This window comes from Anthonomus grandis, chromosome 3 (assembly GCF_022605725.1).
Source record: "Anthonomus grandis grandis chromosome 3, icAntGran1.3, whole genome shotgun sequence".
NCBI classification, from domain to species: Eukaryota; Metazoa; Arthropoda; class Insecta; order Coleoptera; family Curculionidae; genus Anthonomus; species Anthonomus grandis.
The window spans coordinates 5,129,156-5,146,030 of NC_065548.1; the positions used below are offsets into that span (position 1 = coordinate 5,129,156).

Here is a 16,875-nt window from a genome sequence, read left to right on the forward strand (position 1 = left end):
GTATTGATTCGATATATCAAGTTAAATGTTAATGTATTCAGGTAAATATTAAATGTACCATTATTTTGTAGTAAGTAAAGATATCGAATTTATATTCTTCGATATCTTTACTTAGATTTGAGCTTCAAAATGATGTGCCACAAGACCATCCTTTCCATTAAATTTTTTTTTCCAAGATGGCGCCTAGCAGCCAACTTGAAATTTCAATTTTGCTTTAAAACATGGTATTCATTCATCAATTGCATTACCTTAAGTCTCAATATTTTGAATTGATCTGTTTAAAAAATAAAGAGAGGGGGAGACATTAAAGAAAAGCACTGTATAGCTGCGAATCATCGGCATATTATTGTATTATAGTATGCTTTACAGATTTATACATGTCGGCCATAAAAATTGAAAAAAGCAAAGGAGATAAGTCCGAACCCTGTGGTACGTCGCAGGAAACTCGTTAATATTCAGAGAAAGTTTTTGTTCAATTCTCTGGAAATTTCAACCCGACCAAAACGATTTTCCAAGTAGTTTTGGAAAAAAGCAATGGCTTTACCGGACAACCCAAAATATTTTATTATAGTCGATTTTTTGGTTCAGATTTTAGCAGTTTTTTTTGCAATCAGTGCTCCGTTTGACCTTTGCATTTGAAGGACATAGTTCGATAGATTTTCAAAAGAGCGAAGGCCATTCTTCTATTTGGCGTAAGATCATGTGTCCAATGAGTTTTGTGGATCGGAATTTCGATCTGTCGAAGATTTTGAATTTGGCAATAATAAATACCATTGACTTACATCAAGTATACCCCGTTTTCAGTTTTTCTTACTTTTTCTTAGATTCCTTTGTCAAAAAAAAAAAACCCCGATATCAATAATAATGACGTAACATAAAACAAAAGCCATAGATAATGGAGAGCTATAATATCTGTCGCCGTAACAGGAAAAAGTCCGGGGGCCGTTTGTTATACTCCGATGCCCGAAGACGCATCGGAAATCCCCGGATCCAATTTTCCGCAGGCCATTTTCCGAAAATCCGGAAAAGCGCGCGGCCATTCATATCGCGAGGCGATTCTCCTCGAGTTTTACAAGAACGGGCTAAATATTGAATTTATGGGGTCGTATGGCGCGAGATTCGCCCTCTTTTGGACAATGAGAGAGAGCATCGTCTGTAATACGATGCGAGAAATAATATATTAGATCTTCTGCGAGTTTGTTCATTCGTTCTTTTTTCTTGAGATAAATTGTATAAGAGAAATCACTGAGAACATTCCTTTATACGAATAATTTATTAAAAATCGCATGTTTTACAAAAATTCCAACATTACTTTACCAATATATAGAACACCAATATATTTTTTTTAGTTTTTACCTCAATTCACGTTTCAGGGACATTCTGGATTGCCCTCAAATGATAATTCATTAACGTATCTAGATATTTAACACATGAAATTTAATATTTTAAGGCAATTGTTCATAATTTCGGGATTTTCGGATAAAATATTTGGTACAGACTTGTTAGAAAGTTGATAATATTTGGAAATACTTCAATTGTCTTACGGTAAAAGTACTTATGTAAGATAAATCGAAAAATGTCAACATTTCAAATATTCAATTTTTTAATCAAAGTTCGAAAGTCGAATGCTGTCTGAATTTGTTAAATATTGATAAACTCGGAGCACAGTAAGACCAAGCCGTCATTAATCTACTTTGACCGGTCATCTAGCTTTAAGAAGCATATTTATCAAGTTAATTACAATATCACTATTACAAATACACCAAGCAACCAAGTCCCAAAAAAAGTAATTAATGCTACTGTACAACGTGTCGCATTTTGGACACTTAGGTAGCGGGGTATGTATGTACTATTCTGTTTAGAAAAGGAAGAAAATATCGGCATTTAATAAATTTAACACGGGATTTACTTATCTAGTTTTAAAACTCAATTACTACACCTCAAATATTTGATGAAATTCTTCTGAAAAATTTCTGTTTTTCATCCATATTATTAAATTTAATAACGCTGTTTTTATAGTAAATATTTATATATAAAATTATATTAAATTTAAATAAACAGTGTTAATAAATAAAATATTGCATATATATTTTATGCAACAACAGTGTTTTATATCAACAGAACCCTGGACCCCCCACCCACCCCAAACATTTATCCAGTAAGAATTTCTTTTGTATAATCACTGTTTTTAGTCCATTACATCCAATCTAATAGTATTGTTTTTGTATTAAATATTTATTAATATACATATATATAATTATATCAAATTTAAATAAAGAAACTGTTATTTTTTTGGATATTAACGACGAAACCAGCTGTTATGCATGAGTATTATTTTGGAAAACAATGTTTTTCTTAAACAATTTCTTGCTGACAAGTTGTGTGGGGTGGGTGGGGGGCTAAGGGTAAGATTAAAGAAAAATGTTTTTTTTGCAGAAAATAATTTCCTAAAAAAAACATGCTTTATTATAGGTAATAAAAAAATCTATAGTTTTTGTATCTTTACTTTTCTCACATAACCCTGGGGTTTTTAAAAAATTAATTTTTTCTGAAGTAAAACATGTAGAACATACATTCATAAAAAAAAATTCTAACTTTTTGTTAGAATAAAGTTTGTCGATAGTTGGAATTCCTGGTTAAAACTTAAGGGCAAAGAAATTATACTACTTTTCTATAACTAAATATTCAACACTTTGTCGATAGTAAGTATATATCATACAATATACCATACTTTAATGAAAATGTTTAGTTAACTATCGTCTGTTGCTTGTGATATATTTATAAGATATAAAGACTTTAATTTTTTATTTTTTTACCACTTCAAGAATATATGGTTTTAGTAGTATATACTTTTTTCATAAACACGCAAATAAATGATAATTTTTTAAAATTAAGTAAGTAGTGGCCATGCCTATTGTCAATAACGAGAAACAAAAATTAAATCGATTTTTTTGCTTCTTTTTAAGAACCAGTTTATTTTCGTTCTTTTAGTATTTTTATTTAACTTATATTTATTAAGTTCCTTGAATAATGACAGCCTATAAAAATTATGAAAAATATGATACGCTAGTATATTTTATAAATAAATAAATAAATAAATAAATAAGTCTTATTTCCAACGGTCACCCACTTACAGGAGTGCAGAAAAAAAAATACAAATCAAAACAATAATAACAGAATAAAATTTAAATGCAAAAAAAACAAAGTAGTAAAGTAAAACAGTTAAAACTAATTTAAAGAATAAACAAAAAGAAAAGAAAAATAAAAAAAAAAGATTTCAACAAACCTTTATGCCACACTTCTAAATAACAAACAGCATTAGACAGGTACTTACAGGTTGTAATACTAGGTTATTGATTGAGTAGCCTCAGCACAGAAGATAGCGTATCAACAAATAGATCTATGTTGTAGTTACAAAGCGTATTAAACAAATTACATATGTAAAAAATCGGAGCTCTCTTGAAAATATTATTTAATGCTCTGTTGCAATAAAAAGTGCGAGAATTTCTGGAGTTTATCCTTGGGACAATGTACCAAATCTGATTTAGGAGTGAAATGCAGTCTATTTTGTTGTTTACTAGCTTATATAAGAAAGTTATAGCCGTTGTCACACGACGATCGAGTAAGGTTTTCATATTGAACCGTCCAAGCATGACAAAATGTCATGTGCATCTGGCTGGATAAACGCCATCTTCCCTATAGTGCAAATACTTTATAAACCTGCGTTGTATATATTCAACGTTTTTGATTTCAGTTTCATATATTGGATGCCATATAAGTGACGCATACTCGAGTCTTGAGCGTACAAAAGATTGATATAATAATAGTACCACGCTGGTATCGTTAAAATTACGACAATTTCTAATAATAAACCCCAAAGACCTGGATGATGATAGTACAATATTCTGAATGTGGCTTTTAAAGTCAAAATTTTCATCAAACGTTACACCCAAATCCTTGATTTCATGGCATCTTGTTAAAGGAAGATTCTGTATATGGTAATCATATTGTATAGAAGTTTTATTTCTACAATAGGAAACAAGAAAACATTTTGATACATTAAGAAAAAGTCTGTCATTCTGACACCAGCTATTAATACTATTTAATACTTCTTGAAGATGTTGGCAGTCGGCTAAACAGTTAATTTTAGTGTAAATTTTCAGATTGTCGGCAAAAAGCAATTTATAACAAGAGATGATTGATGCGAGATCGTTAATAAACAATATGAACAACAAAGGACCCAAATTTGCTCCCTGGGGAACTCCAGATTTCACTATATATCGAGAAGAACCAAAGCCGTCGATCTCGACAAACTGCCTACGCCCATTGAGATACGAGGAAAGAAAACTTAACAGACCTGTGGAACAGCCCAGATAATCCAGTTTTTTTAATAAAATTCTGAGATCTACCTGATCAAACGCCTTCTGAAAGTCCATGTAAAGGACATCTACCTGACCTCTAGCATTAAGCGCCTGACACACATATTCAGAAAGACAGCTCAGGTTTGTGACACATGATCTCTGCTCCACAAACCCGTGCTGATCGATAGAGATGAAAGATTTAACTTGATTGTACAGTTGTTTATGAATACAAATTTCAAAAAGCTTGGAAAAATTGCATAAAATAGATATAGGTCTATAATTTCGAAGCTCCGACTTATCGCCCTTTTTAAAGATTGGTATAACTCGCGCTATCTTCCAGCAAAAAGGAAATATACCTGTGCGTATGCAGAGGTTAAAAATGTAAGTCAATGGTTTCGCCAATGCCGCAATACAGTCTTTCACTATGAAGCTCGGAATAAAGTCTGTACCGCAAGTTGACTTGTTTTTAAGTTTTTTGGAGGCTTCAATAATATTAGACTCATTTAAATAATTTAAAGTTACATCACTTTGACAATGTTTTAGTGTAGATGAAGTAAAGTTGTTAGCGTCAGACTCAATGTAAACACTCTGAAAAAAATTGTATAATATTTTTCAGAGTGTTTATAGTAAAAAAAAAATTTTATACAAAATAACGAAAATTTTGAAGAAATAAATCTGAACTCATGTGAGCTATTCTATGCGACTATGAAAATCTGCAATATCATCACAAGGCGTTGCTTGTTAGATAACTAGAAAAAAAGGAAAAGGTGTTTTGGAATATATAGAAACAACCCCTTCATCATCACGTAGAAAAATTGGTGTATCAAAAACTGATCAGTGGATCTTAAAGAAATATATAATCATCCATAGAAATATCATACAATGCAACTATATGAAACTGTTTTGCCAGTATTATTGTCAAACGAATGCTTTTTTTATGTGCGGGCATTTTGAATTATTACAAGACCAAGAACTGGCATGCAGGATTTACTAACTCTAGGATTTAATAACTCTTGTCTCTTAAGGACTTTTCTTGACAATAACTTGCCTAAAAAATGGATAGGTACCAAAAAACAAATATACAAAATAAATATACAATATACAAAATGAGTATTTTAACCATGATACGATGGCAGAACTGAGAGAGGCAATTCATTTAGCCTCTCAAAATCTGCGAAGAAGAAAATGCTGATAAATGGAACCATTTAAAGAATTATAAGTTTAATTTATAACTGAAAATTGGTAAATATTAAACAATAATTAGCTACACCACTGTGTTCTACTGAAAAAATCTATAAGAGCATTATTTTACCTTTCCAAAAACATAAAGGATAACGGAGTTATGAAAGGGCTCCCAACAATATTAAAAGTGTACAAATAAAAATTAGATCAAAATAGCAGCAGCACAAATAAGTGTAGTCTACTACTCAATCGACATCTCTACTCTCCTCTATTAATATGACTTTTCAACAAAAAAACAAAAAAAATGCTAACTTCGTGGCGGTACATTCCCGTGACATCCCCGCTTAAACCCATAAGTGATAATTAAAATTTACTAACAGTAAGACGTAAGCCGGTTTTCCGGCTTAATGAATTTCCGCTCGGGACCTAAATTAACTGCAGAAAACCCTCCTCCGGTAAGCTCCTCTTCGTCTTACCCCTCGCACGCCGCCCCTGGCGCTCTTACCGTGTTGCCACCACGTAGCTATCCGTCGTGCTGTGCGACAAACAGGAAAAGTAGTCAGCTACACAGTTTAGGCAATTAGTGCTGAACGGTGTGACGATCAGGGACTCTGTTTCTTACCGTAGGAAGTGGAAAAACTGTTGAAAAATTTGGGGTTTTTTGAGGGACGTTGTCTGGAGAATTGAAGGCTTATTTTAGTGTAAGAAGATTGTATCTCTCTATAAGAAGTTCTCCCAAGCAACACATCATATATTATTATTTTGTAAAAATTTTTTTTGTAAATTTTTGTTTTTGGTATATTTAATAAACTGTCGAATATACGTACATCATATACGATTCTGTTTAAAAAAGGTAGAAAATTTCAGCCCAGACATTTCGCCAGTAAGAAATTCTTTTGAAAAATCACCGATTTTTGTCCTTAATATCCAATCTAATGACACTGTTTTTGTATTAAATATTTATTAATTTGCATATATATAATTATATCAAATTTAAATAAACAAACTGTGTTATTTAATTAGATATTAACAAAGAAACCAGCTGTTATTCATGCGTATTATTAAGGAAAACAATGATTTTTTAAAACATTTTTTTACTGGTACGCAGTGTGGGGTGGGTGGGGGGCTAAGGGTAGGATTAAGGAAAAATGTTTTTTTTTTTAGAAAATATATGCCTAAAAGAAAACTGCTTTTTAAAAAAATTATAGGTGATAAAAAAATCTATGGTTTTTGTTTTATTACTTTTCTCATATAACCTTTTCGAGTAAAACTTGGAAAACCCATACTTTATTTCTCGAAAGCAAGACGTATGAAAAAAGCAGTAGCTGTGCTATTATTTTTATTGCAAATAAGTGAAAATTCAGTTTTTTTAAGACAAATCATTAAATTTTGAACAAATCTCAGTTCCTTTTAGTCCTAGACAACTTCTCATTATCTAGGTTCAAAAATACAGTTTTTGAATTAAAACTATTAGATATATTTATCAACTTTATATGGTCAAGGTATATTTATTACACTATAAAATATACATATATCTTATACGATTATGTTTAAAAAAATCACTGTTTTTCGTCTATATACGCTATTTTTATACTTAATATTTATATATAAAATATTCTCAAATTAGATAAACATTGTTACTAAATTAAATGTTCAATGCAAAAATATTGTTTTTCAACAACCCAACCCTTACCCCCCCACCCACCCCAAACATTTCGCCAGTAAGAAATTCTTATGAAAAATCACCGTTTTTTGTCCATAATATCCAATCTAATAGCATTGTTTTGAAATTAAATATTTTTTATCATTATATCAAATTTAAATAAACAAACTGTGTTATTAGATTAGATATTAACAAAGAAACCAGCTGTTATTCATGCGTATTATTTTGGAAAACAATGATTTTTTAAAACAATTTCTTACTGGTAAGTAGTGTGGGGTGGGTGGAGGGCTAAGGGTAGGATTAATGAAAAATGTTTTTTTTTGAGACAATCATTGCCTAAAAGAAAACTGTTTCTTAAAAAAATTATACGTGATAAAAATCTATAGTTTTTGTATTCATACTTTTCTCATATAACCTTAATGTTTTCGAGTAAAAACCATACTTTATCTCTCAAATGCAAGACGTATAAAAAAGGCATTAGCTGTGCTATTTTTTTATCGCAAATAAGTAAAAATTAAGTTTTTCTAAGACAAATCATTAAATTTTGGACAAATTTGAGTTCCTTTTAGTCCTAGACAACTTTTCATTATCTGGGTTCAAAAATACAGTTTTTGAGTTAAAACTAATGATATATTTATCAACCTTATATGGTTAAGGTATATTTATTACACTATAAAATATACATATATCATATACGATTCTGTTTGAAAAAATCACTGTTTTTCGTCCATATACGCTATTTTTATACTAAATATTTATATATTAAGCATTCTTAAATTAAATAAACATTGTTACTAAATTAAATATTCAATGCAAAAACATTGTTTTTTATCAACCCAACCCTTACCCCCCCACCCACCCCAAACATTTGCCCAGTAAGAAATTCTTTTGAAAAATCATTGTTTTTCGTCCATAATATCCAATGTAATAGCACTGTTTTTGTGTTAAATATTTATTAATTTGCATATATATAATTATATCAAATTTAAATAAATAAACTGTGTTATTAGATTAGATATTAACAAAGAAATCAGCTGTTATTCATGCGTATTATTTTGGAAAACAATGATTTTTTAATACAATTTCTTACTGGTAAGTAGTGTGGAGTATGTGGGGGGCTAAGGGTAGGATTAAAGAAAAATGTTTTTTTATTGCAGAAAATAATTGCCTAAAAGAAAAGTGCTTTTTAAGAAATTTATAGGTAATAAAAAAATCTATAGTTTTTGTATTCATACTTTTCTCATATAACCTTAAGGTTTTCGAGTAAAACGTGAAAAAATCCTATTTTATTTATAAAAAGCAAGGCTTATCCCTAAAAATTTTAGAAGTTCAATCAAAACTATGCATTTGGTATAAACCAAAATAAACGTTAATTCAACTAGCGTGTGATCCTGGATGGGATATTAATAAGAACTAATAAGAGCATGTCTTTTCTTTGGTGAGTGCACTTTTACACTTTATAATCATGCTAATCGACAAAATTTTCAAAATTGGTTTAAAAAAAGCCTCACTGGATGAGAGGACAATATACCCAACAGCCTAAAAAGTCAATGTTTGGACAGGAATTATTGGAGACCATATCATAGGTTCTTTGTTCATTGTTGGCAATTTGAATGGTGATAATTATTTAACGCAGCTTCAAGATAATGTCGTGCCAACTTTGACAAATTTAATATCCTGATTCCATGGGTTCCATCTAACATCACATGTCCGCCAGTACCTCAATCTAATATTTCCAAATCGGAGGATAGGGAGACGAGGACCGATGATAGGGCCGGCACGATCTCCTGATCTGACATCATCAGACTTTTCTTATAGGGATACTTCAATATCAAGCCCCTTGATTTAGCTGACTCAAAGAGATGAAGGAGAAGTTTTTTTTTTAAGATTAGGATGTTACCAGGACGTTCGTTGTATTGTACATCTACTACATTGATATAAATGTTTTTTTATTGTTGTTCAATTAAAAGATAAACAGTATTACTTGTTAGTTTGTAAGTGTGTTGCAACTAGTATATGTAACTTAATAATTTTGTTTGTTTTTAATTAACACTTAATATCTCCAAAACAGTTGACAATTGGTATCGGACATTATACATGAAATAATATGTCAAATATGAAAATTGAGTAATATTCAGAATGTTTAAAAAAATACATTTAAAAAAGGAAAGTTGATATTGGACACTGACAAACCTTGCATAAGGTAAAAATACCAATTGCAATATTTATTTATTGTGGATTTTTTTCATTCCATTTGGATGATACGTACTGTATATTAATGATACTGCTTGAGGGCCTAAAATAAGTAAAATTGTATTATTCCTGGATGACTAAATTTTATATGTAATTAGGAAAAATATGTATTAAATATAAAATAATAAATTGTCAATTTTATTATAACAAACAACGAACTTACTAACCTGTTTAACTGGCCCTGTGATAATAAATTAAGCGTAAATACAAAAAAGTCAACATTTTGTATATTTAGTAAAAAATCAAAAGTAAACCGAGAATATATGGATAATATACGTAATTTTATTAAAAATCAGCAATAATTTATCAGTGCATGCAACATAAGCATTTTGCACTCTCAGATTTACAATTTTGCTGTTTAATTTAACCCAATACAAATAAAATCAATTATAAATAATTCAAAATAGAGCTATGAGACTGATTTTAAGAGACAATTTTTATAAATTATCCTTGAGATAATCAATATCCTATAAAATCTATTATAACTGACCTGAGTTTACTATATATAAATCAAAGAATTATGTTTAATTGAAATATTGTTGATTGACCATAAACTCATTTAAATTATCTTAATTTTAAACAACTTTTACAAAGTGCACTTAACAAAACGAAATTAAAACAAAAAAAATTAAAGATATAAAAGAGGTACAATTAAAATGATAAAACTTTACAAAAAGAAAATCAAATATACTAAATTTTTCAAAAATTTGGACACGTTAGGAAAGTTCTAGTCAAAGAAATGAAAAAAATTAATTTGTGAAAAAATATTCGGTTTTTTGAATGAACATTTCTTAAAAAACTAAAAGTTAAAATTGAAAAAATTCCAAAATTATTTCCGAAAATATTTTATTTCTTTTGAAAAAATGTTTGAAAAATTTAAAACGATTTAAAGGTATAAGATTTTCTTACGTTGTTATTGTTCTTCTAATAGTGAAAAAAAAACGCAAAATTTCAAAATTTTTGGAAAAAATATTCGATTTTTTGATAGAAAATATTTTGAAATAATAAAAAATCTTGAGGTTGTCTAAAGGAATGAACAATTTATTTTAATTTAAAATTTTATAGCTTTTACTAGTTTCAATAATTTTAATCTTAATTATACTATTAATCCAACTTACATATATTTGTATTTGTATTTTTCATAAGTTTTTATATGTAGTTTTAGTGAAGTAATTCTTGTTTTAGCTTACGTTTTTCTTTTTGTTCTAGTAATTTGTAAATCTAACCACTTTGTTATACCTAATAATAAATTACACATTTTTTTTTTTATTACATGTAGTTTCTACGATAAATAAATGCTTTATCCCTATTATTGTCTGAAAGTAAGTGAATAAAAACTGAATCGGAATAATTTAAAATTGATGAATAAATATTTAGTTTTTATTGAAAATTTTCATAAATTTTAAAACTAAAAATAAAAAGTGACTTACCACGAGGGTAATAGACAAAATTCGTAAAATTATAAATCCTATGTAAAATATTCAATTTTTAATAAAAATTATATATTCGATTTTTTTAGAAAATAAGTTTTATAGTGGAAAAAATTCGGAACATTTCAATGTTTTTCTAATTAAAAGTTTTTATTGTATCAAGTTTCCAGTTTTTTGGAAAATTTGCTTAAAAAACTAAAAAAGAAAACTGTTAATTAGTAAGGATAATACAATGGAAAAAATTTGTAAAATGCTTAGTTTATAAAAAAATTCCTTTTTTTCCTAACTCTTAAGAAGAAAGGTCAAAACAACACATTTTGACTCAACATTTTTTAACTATAATAAAAGGCTGTGGGGTCAAAATATCATTTTGAATTCTAGTGGATCATTTATACCGGTTTATGCATCAAAAGACCATTTTTTAATATTTGTCCATGATTTCTGGATTTCAGATTTAAAAACCAAAAGACCTTTTTTCACTTTTGAAACATCTTGCAATATTATTTTTTTCATTACATTAATCTTTCACTAACTCATAAGCAACCCATAAGCATAATTTTCTATAAAACCTTTAGTGTTAATTACCTTAAATACCACCCCAGAGGTCAACAACAGTTCAAAAACATCAAAACACAATTACTTTACGTTAAATTCACCCAAAACAGGTAAAAAATCACGTTTCCTTCAACACCCAACAGATCATAGACTTTAAATCGATTAAAAACAATATTTTATAAACAAATTCGGCCTTTGTTTATTGCTTATATATAAATCGTAAATCGTCGCGTAAAACCGTTACGGCTTATTTAGTATTGTCCGTGTAAGTAGCCATGGCAAATTGTGCGATCTTCTGTGAGGTTACCTTATTATTATTATTTGTAAGTCTTAATTTTTTTGCATAGAAAAGTTTTAAAATTGTTCAATCAATATTCTCTAGATAATCCCATACGCAACAAGTAACACCGGCAATCGTGGATCATCAAAACTCCATCAAAAATCCAGCATTGCCAACTGGCTCCTAAAAGAACTAGGAACCCATCCAGAACATCACAATTCAACCGAAGAGAGCCACTATAATTCCGATAGGTGCCTAAAAGTATGTCTTAAGGATGTGACATTTATTAAGGAATTCACCGGTTCGGGAGAAAAGAAGAGTTGGAGGGAATATTTGGTGGAGTTTGTGCTTCCATGTGACAAAGGTGAGTTATTAGTTTTGACTTTCACCTATAAAATTAAGTTAATAGATTCTGACAATTGATCAACAAATGGAGATGATATATGCGTACTGATATAAATAAACACTTTCAGATAATGCTCTAAAGCAGAATACACCCATTAGAACATATTCAGTGATCGCCAAAGGAAATACCGCTATGACCCTGGATTTTGAAGTGATTCTGGAAACACCTGACTACACCATAAGCAAATATGAAGAAATGGAGTGTAGGAATGGCACGCTGGTGTCAAAATCTTACCAAAACTGGACCAAACAGGGTGGAGAAGCTGTTATAGTAAAATTAAGAGATTATGAAACGACTGAGGAGGAGGAGCAGAAAGAAAATGAGCCAACTTTGCGGAGTCTTCCAATGTACAATAATCCTTTGGAAGGATTTGAGTCTCTTCCTGATAGGTTAGTTTTAAATAATTTTAAGTTCAATAGTTTGTCAGTATGTTTTTAGGTTTGAAAAACATGTTGATGCTACCACAATAAACCCACCTGTAGATGTTGAAACAACAACCGATATACCCACAACAACCATGAAAGACAAGGAAGGAGATGGTAAGGATCAATTTGTGGAACTCCAGCCTAATAGATCCTCTGGTAAGAGTTTCTTTTTTTTAAAATTCTTTAATTGATATTTGATTTGACTACTTCTTATTTCTAACTCTCCTTTAGAGTAAAATATTAATTTTTCTTTATTTGTGCAGATGAACGTCCCAATGCTTCCAACTGGTTTCAATCAAATGAAAATGCCACTAACGCATCAACTGCTGCTTTTAATCCTTGTTCTCCTGTTTTAGTTCAACTTTTGGCAGGTGAGGTTTGAAATTTTTTTATAGGAATTGAAAAATGTTTATTTCAGTGTTATTTTTAGGTAACGGACTGTTGCCAGGTCTTTGTAACCTGCGCAAAGGTGAGCAAATCGTTCTACGAGGAGACATTGTGATATCCAAACGGTACAAGGATGGAAATTCAACAAAAGACAGGGTGGAGCCGTTGTTTGTGATACGTGAAAATACTGAAATTGAAAATCCTAATTAGGACGAGTTGAGCAATTGTATTTAAATTGTTTGTCACAGTTTTTATAATTTAATATAATTTTTTATACAAAATAAAAAAGTTTTTTTATGTTAGAAAATGCTTATTCTCTTAATCATTACAATATTTTTGAAGTCAATTCTGAATCATGATATTTTATTTAACAATTTGTGACTTCTAAAGCCTTTAAAAATCCTAGTAATTATTACTTATAATTGATGAGCCTTCACCATTTTAATTAAAATATTTATTTTGGGCCAACAGAGCCAATCAAGATCATAACAATTTTTTAATTAGTTCTTTATTAATAAATTTTTATATCAATAAATTAAATATTAATATTATTACTGTTATATTTAAAGCATTTAGCATTCATTAAAGTCTAAACAAATTTGTATTTAAAATTTTTGGTTTCGAAATTATAATTAATAATAGATTTAAAGCATTCTGAGCCTAACAAAATTATAAATTTCCATTAGCTACATTTCTTATAATTTATTTAGTATTTATTAATAACTATTAATTTTTATATAAAAGTTTCTATTTTTAACATAATATTTTAACAGTCCTTATAATTAATACATTGAAAATGAACCCTCAGCAATATCACGAATTTAAAGATTATTTTTTAATACAAATCGTGCCTGAATCATAACAATTTTTTCTTTAAATCAGTTCTATAATCACAAATTTTGTGATCACAAGTCTTATGAAGAACCTTACATGTCACATTAATTTAATATCATTAACAAACCTTTAATATTATTAAAATGATTAATAGTAAAAGTTTTTAAATAAATCATACTGAGCCTATCAAAATCACTACAATATTTTAATTAATTCTTAAATTAACGAATGCGTAGAATTAGTAAAGGAAGCATTCAGAGTCCATAAAAGTGTCAAGGTTTAACAATTTTTTTTACTGAAGATTTTTAATTGTCAAATAATTATTAATGAATAATTACAATAAAATGATAACTTGAAGCATTTAGAACCTATAAAGGCAGTATAATACCTAAATAATTTTGGTAACAAATTACCATTTATAAACCTTCAAATCAACAAGTACGCTAATCTTATAAGAGCACATTAAAATCATAACAATTTTTAAGTAATGAACTTTAAAATTAATACATTGATTAATAGAGGCATTCAGAATCTATAAAGTTATCAAGGCCTAACAATTTTTTTTATTGTTTAGTAATAAAGAATAATTGCTGTCGGTTAATGAGCTCTTTTAATTAATTTGTTAAATAATAAATAATAAACATTGATTGATAAAAATAAAGTGGCTATTTAAAGCAGCATACCGAGCCTGTACCAACTTATAAAAAATTTAACAATCTTTGTAATACTGCTAATTTGCTAAACAATTACGATTAATAAAATTATTATTTAAAGCATACTGAGCCAACTAGAGCCTATCAAAGTCAAAACAATTTTTTAATTAGTTGATAATTAATGCACTTTTAAAATCAATAAATTAAATATTTAAAACATTTTAAATTCATAAAAGCTTATAAGGTGTAATCTGTGTTTTAAGAATTTATTAAAGAGGCCCTAGCAATGGTTTCTTGGATTAAAACAATTTATGATATTTTTTTTTAATTAGGTATAAAGCTGATAAAGCCCTAGCAATTTTTTTATTATTGCTAATTCAAACAAATTTATGCCCATGCAAGTATATTTCAGTTTGAACAGTTGTTTCATGACTTATTGATTAATAAACCTTTAAAATTAATGAAAAAAATATGTAAAGGATGCACAAAATCTTAATTTTTTTTCAGCATATAACATTATATTTAAATTCTAACAATTTTTATGGCAACTTAAGATTATCGAACGTTTAAGTCAATAACATTCTTTTTTAAAGCATACTGAGCCTATCACAACCTATAAAATTTAAAACAATTTTTTCATTAATTATTTATCAATGAACTTTTAGGTTTTATAAATTAATTATTCAAAGTATTCCAATAAAGCGTATAAAATTTTAACTAGTTTTTTATTTTCTATTGAAGATTCTTAGTTAACAATTAATTAACAAATAACATTTTATTACAATAAAATAATTATTTAAAGCATATAGAGCCCATAGGAGAGTCTTAAAATCTTAACAATTTTTGTATTATTGCTGACTGATAAAAATTTACGACGAATAAAATGATTATTTAAAGCATACTGATATATTATATCTTGGTAAAATGTTTGCAATCTCAGTAGCTTTCTTTATATTATGAGAATTAGGGGTGAGTTAAAATATATTTTTTTTATCCCATATCTCAATTTATTTAAAAGAAAATTGGGTTCCGAGTAGTTAGCTTTTTGTATAGTTGTTAAATTATTTGAATTATAATTTGAAATACCTATTAAATAATGATACGTTATAGCAGTGTGGACTCTAAAGGGTTGGTACCATTTAAAACAATTTTGTTTATCTATAAATATGTCATATAGTTGGCTACTTCAGTTTACGTGTTAAGCTTAAATTAGTATCGCCTATAAAACATATAAGTCATATTCTTGTGTCAATAACGTTATTTATTTTAAAAAACAACTTCTGAAAATAAATCAAAATCCTAACAATTTTGGTATTAAATTGTAATAGATGAACCGGTAAATAAGTTAAATAATTATTAAAGGCCTAATGACTTTACAGGTATCATAAAAAATTTTTTATTAATTCTCGATTATAGTACTTTATCGAGGAAAAAACTATTAAAAAAAGGATTTAGAGTTGCTTAAACCTTGACAATCGATTTTTAATTTAAAACATCAATTTCATTTTATAAAATTAGGTATGTGGACTAACAATATTGTTTTAAAAGCTTTAAAAAAATTAAAAATCTGCTTTATTAGGAAATTTTTATGCAAAGATCTGTTTTTCCCTCAAACAATTTTAATTACAATATAATGAGCTAACTTTAGCTTTATTTTTTAAGAGTATTTTATGTACAGCTTGTGCAATGTTGCGGCTTAAAAATTAAAAATAATAGATCTAAGAAGTTATTATATCGTTTTTTTAACAAACAAATTATTGCTAAATGATTTTCTGTACTTGCTTACCTGAAATCGTCTCATATCCCTAGGATTCCCCGCATTCTTCAAACAATTCTGGTTACACTTGAGGAAGAACTTTAAGAAAAACCTGTAAAAAAAAACAAAAATTCAATAATCAACCCCTAATTTTTCACACCCTCAAATATAATAAAAAATGAGCAACGAACTAATAAACGTCGAATGGAAATTTAACAAAAAAAAAAAAAAAAAAAAAAAAAAACCATCGCCCGTTATGTATCGAATTTGTTCCGCTTTTAAAGCGGTGGTGAAGTGGTGGGAGGAGGAACGTCGTTCGAAATCGACGCGATGAATTATAACTGTATTATCCCGGAAAATGTCATGAATTTTTTTTTTTTTTTTAATCGAATGCGCTAATCACTGGCACCGGCCCGAAAGTTTACAAGAGCAAAAATTGATTGGCGATTCTATACGGTTTTGACTCTTTTTTTCAATTTTTTTTTTATGGGGGGGTTGAAATGGATCTATTTATTATGGGAGTTTTAGCGAGAGATTTAAAAAAGTGTTATTTTTAATTAGAGCCATCAATAATGTCACTGCTTACACGTTTTTCTTTACTCAATTACAGTTAAGGCACTAGGAATAAATATATAATAAATTTTAATGGAAGACAGACGAGAAAAAATTATTTATAAACATGATCAAGAA

At 28.4% G+C, this 16,875-nt stretch overlaps 1 protein-coding gene across 4 annotated transcripts in view; it reads right to left on the reverse strand.

Moving 5' to 3' along the window:
- Positions 1-16,875, reverse strand: part of LOC126734437 (transcription factor collier) — a 154,552-nt gene that overhangs the window by 25,628 nt on the left and 112,049 nt on the right. For all 4 annotated transcript variants that reach the window (XM_050438077.1, XM_050438078.1, XM_050438076.1 and 1 more), the window contains exon 8: positions 16,216-16,297. In XM_050438077.1, the coding sequence (XP_050294034.1) occupies positions 16,216-16,297 (82 nt within the window). The remainder of the gene's footprint in view (positions 1-16,215; positions 16,298-16,875) is intronic.